This window comes from Nicotiana sylvestris, chromosome 3 (assembly GCF_000393655.2).
Source record: "Nicotiana sylvestris chromosome 3, ASM39365v2, whole genome shotgun sequence".
In the NCBI taxonomy this organism is placed as follows: domain Eukaryota; kingdom Viridiplantae; phylum Streptophyta; class Magnoliopsida; order Solanales; family Solanaceae; genus Nicotiana; species Nicotiana sylvestris.
Window position 1 is genome coordinate 119,371,557 of NC_091059.1, and position 4,292 is coordinate 119,375,848.

General features: G+C 34.0%; 1 protein-coding gene across 1 annotated transcript; it reads left to right on the forward strand.

Moving 5' to 3' along the window:
* The first annotated feature begins 665 nt into the window (after window positions 1–665).
* LOC104223991 (pectinesterase 2-like) lies at window positions 666–2,955 on the forward strand. The gene is made up of 2 exons (XM_009775536.2): window positions 666–1,552; window positions 2,080–2,955. Exons 1-2 carry the CDS (start codon window positions 670–672, stop codon window positions 2,769–2,771), a joined length of 1,575 nt encoding a protein of 524 aa, XP_009773838.1. The 5' UTR covers window positions 666–669; the 3' UTR covers window positions 2,772–2,955.
* Window positions 2,956–4,292: the final 1,337 nt, after the last annotated feature.

Here is a 4,292-nt window from a genome sequence, read left to right on the forward strand (position 1 = left end):
GATGAGGTACATGATCCGGAGTATGTTGTCTCATGATGAAGGGTTGCTGAGGGAAGGAGTTGTTCAAAACAAAGAGTAAGGATGGTGAATAGTGTATTGGATATGTTTAGAGAGAGAAGCTCTCATATCTCTCTAACCTATTCAGGAAAAAATTTGCGAAAAATTCTACTTAATTATATTTCAACAGAAACAAAAAGGACTAATAAGAAATGCTTCATGCCATCTTCAAACCGATATCGCGTGGACTTCTTGCAACTGCCTTTAACCTTTTATTGTATTATTATCTTGTTTGAATTTGAGAAGCTTGATAATTGTAACACGTAATAATTCGTTGATATAGAACATAGACGTGCGGTACAGCTATTTGACAAGCACGTAGTTCTTTTATTTGATTGAATTAGACTGGCATGACTTCATTTTAATATAGGTTCCTAAAGTTAGTTATGATTAAATTATCCTCAGAAATTTTGTTTTGACAATATTCGTCAAGGGAAACTTTGCAGTTTGTACTTGTAATGAAAATATTGCATTTGACTTTGCTATTATTCCTAAATTCTGTCCTTCTCAATCATGCTCAAAAACCATCTCAATACAACCTGTCACCTCACTTGTGCAACTATATAACCTAGCCATTGTCAAAGTTATGGCTATCAAAAGAAATTTTAACCAATGGAGACAAAGCTTGGTTTCTTCGCACTATTCATTTCCTTTTCCACATTCCTTTTTCCTGCTTTTTCCATTACCCTTTTTGACAATGACATCAATGATTGGTGCAACAAAGCCCCTTACCCCAATCAATGCAAGTATTTCATGAACCATGGGATGTATCATTTCGCACCCAAGCACACGACAGATTTCAAGAATATGGCAATGCAAATAGCCATGGAAAGAGCCCTCGAAGCTGAGACTTACACCAAACAACTAGGTGCAAAGTGTAGGAATGAACGCGAGAAGGCAGCTTGGTCGGATTGCGTTAACCTCTACGAGAGCACAATTCTCCAACTCAATAAAACACTCGACCCAAATACCAAGTGTACCGATTTTGATACACAAACATGGTTGAGTACAGCTTTAACAAATCTCGAAACTTGTCGAACCGGGTTCGTTGAGCTAGGCGTTAATTCAGACTACATTTTACCTAGTCTCATGTCAAACAATGTGTCTGAATTAATTTGTAACACTTTGGCACTCAACAATATTAATGGGTCCACTTTGAAGCAAACTTACAGAGATGGTTTCCCAACTTGGGTTCCTCCAGGTGACAGAAAATTGTTGCAATTATCTTCCATAAGGCCAAATTTAGTGGTGGCTCAAGATGGTACGGGGAATTTCCGGACAATTAAAGCAGCGTTAGATGCTGCTGCTAAAAGAAGTGGAAATGGAAATGGAAGGTTTATTATCCATGTGAAACGTGGAGCTTACAGAGAAAATTTGGAGATTGGAAACAAAATGAAGAATATTATGTTGGTTGGTGATGGTTTGAGGTACACCATTATCACGGGTAGCCGCAGTGTAGTCGGAGGTTCTACCACGTTTAAATCTGCTACTGTTGGTAAGTATACCGCTACCCAATCTTTTTCTTTTGCTAATGAAATGTGATTTTAAAGTAAAAACAAAAAATTAAGCAGGTTCACTACGCAAGGGAATTAATCTTAACGATTCAATCCCATGAAAGTAATAAAGCATGTAAAGAGATAGCTCCAAAACGACATGCATGTTCTCTTAACGTCACAACTAATCGTAAAGGATTTACTAATTTAGTTACTACTAATTTCTTTACATGTAATAAATTGTAAACCAAATTTTGTACATTTTGTTTCGGGTTCTCCAAAAAATTTCCGACTTAATTTTCTAGAGATATTTGATTGTTCCAAAATTAGTTATTTCGGTCTCACCCTACTTATAAAAAAACTCTAATACAACGAGTTAACTTCATGAGATATATAATTTACGTTGATATTCATGTTCAAACAAAATATATATAACTTCTCCTAAATTGGAGATCACTTTCTATATTTTATTGTTTCTACTATTATATATTGCAAAAATTAATTTTTTGACCCTCTTACAAATTTGCAGCTGTTACTGGGGAAGGATTCATTGCTCGAGGCATTACATTCCGCAACACAGCTGGTCCACAAAATCATCAAGCAGTTGCACTGCGTTCTGGATCTGACCGATCAGTTTTTTATCGTTGTGGATTTGAAGGATATCAAGACACACTTTACGTCCATTCACAAAGACAATTCTATAAAGAATGCTATATCTATGGGACAGTGGACTTCATTTTTGGAAACGCTGCAGTAGTTTTGCAAAACTGCATGATATTTGCTAGGAGACCTATGGATAAACAAAAAATTACTATAACAGCACAAGGCCGTACTGATCCTAACCAAAATACTGGAATTTCAATACATAATTCGCGAGTTATGGCAGCTTCTGATCTTAGGCCTGTGCTAAGTACATTCAAGACATTTTTGGGACGACCATGGAAACAATATTCACGTACTGTTTTTATGAAAACGTACCTTCATTCATTGGTAGATCCTGCTGGTTGGCTAGAATGGGATGGTAATTTTGCTTTAAATACTTTGTACTATGGAGAATATAGGAACAGTGGACCTGGAGCATCGACTAGTAGGAGAGTGAGGTGGCGCGGATATCGAGTGATCACAAATTCAAATGAAGCAGCAAAGTTCAGTGTGGAAAATTTTATTGGTGGTCGATCATGGTTGCCTGCAACCAATGTGCCATTTCGTGCAGGTCTCTAATAACATGATTCTTTTATAATTGGTGTACTCCTTTTGGTTTTGTTTGGTTAATCGATGTTGTATTGTTTTGCAATTCTTACTAGATATGTGTGTTTTTGTAAAAGTTATGTATTAATTGTAATAGGTGAATAAGTATTTACCGAGACTTCTAGTGTGACTCACATATAAGGTAATAAATTATTTATCTTGTCCCCCAAAGGAAATAATATATGAGATAATATTCTATAGTTATGCATATATGGTAGTTTCTTTGATGGAAAGAAATTACCATATATTAGGAGTCCTTAGAATAACTAATTTATGGAGAAGTCTCTGGGGCTAAAGTATTTGCCTAAGAGTCTCTAGCCTACCTATAAATATGTCTGTGACTCCATTAGTCTGGCATCCTACAATAGGCACAAGCTAGAAGGCTCCTAGGTTTTCTATAAAAGTTTTATAAGGTGATTCTATAACACTTGAACAACTATGGCTAAAGATACGTTCCTTGTTTAATTTCCGCTGCATTGGCTCTATGTATGTCATTAAATTCTATATCGTGGTATCTGAGCCTCCCTTTAGCTATTTGTTCAGTGTTAGTAAAATCTGTCGATGCAATACATGGCGGTTCAAATTCTTGTATGACTTAGTCAATGATTTTTGGTTCATATGATAGTCTACGATTTTTGATTAATAGTTCGAATGGGTTAAAATAAAATCACAGTGGAAATAACTTTTTATTGGTGATATATGTTTCAGTGTTCTACGTTATTTGCCAGATTCTTGGCATCTCGGTTATTTTGTCTCTCACTCCTTTATTGTGCTTTAAATACTGGAACAAAGTTTGGAGTTGGCGTTTTCATCATTCTCTTGGTTTAGATTATGCCTTTGTTTCCTTAATCTTTTTAAACCAAGACTATGTAATTGAACATGGGACTCATCCGATTTTGAACCCTTTAAAATTTTCTTGATATGTTAATCGGGAATTGTAACAAGATCTGAACACCCTTTTCTATGCAAACAGTACATTTTAAAGGTAATTGAACTTGTTAAAACAAATGTCTTGGTTTTTTTTAAGTATACTCTTAGTACTTGTTGATATCCAATTTTTTCCTCATATATTTTTAATATGCATATATATTTTTAAAAATAGTACACATGCATTTACAAACATGCACAAGCATTTATATAATTTTTTTCTATAATTTTAAAGGCTTTCAACCAATTTATTTTTGCATTTTTACTATACAAATATCCAATAATTATCCGTCATATTATTTTTTTATGATAATTTAATCATATAAATTCATTATTTATTCCCAAATAGTGCTTGAATATTTTAATTGTATTTTTTATAATTACATTTGCATTTTTCAAGCTAGAATTGCACATTTTACAACAATAGCCCATGCATATGCATAATTATATTATCTAAACAGAAAATGACTTTTTTTTTATTTTTATAATTTTAAGTAATTATTTTAGGTTCTTCAACTATCTGGCTGAGCACAAGAATTTTCTTTCAGTAGTGACAAGAATCTGGAG

Bases quoted from the DNA above. Each gene is read 5' to 3' on its own strand.
- LOC104223991 (XM_009775536.2), top strand. From the start codon at position 670: ATGGAGACAAAGCTTGGTTTCTTCGCACTATTCATTTCCTTTTCCACA. The intron at 1,553-2,079 runs GTAAGTATACCG...ACAAATTTGCAG, and splicing joins GTTTAAATCTGCTACTGTTG to CTGTTACTGGGGAAGGATTC.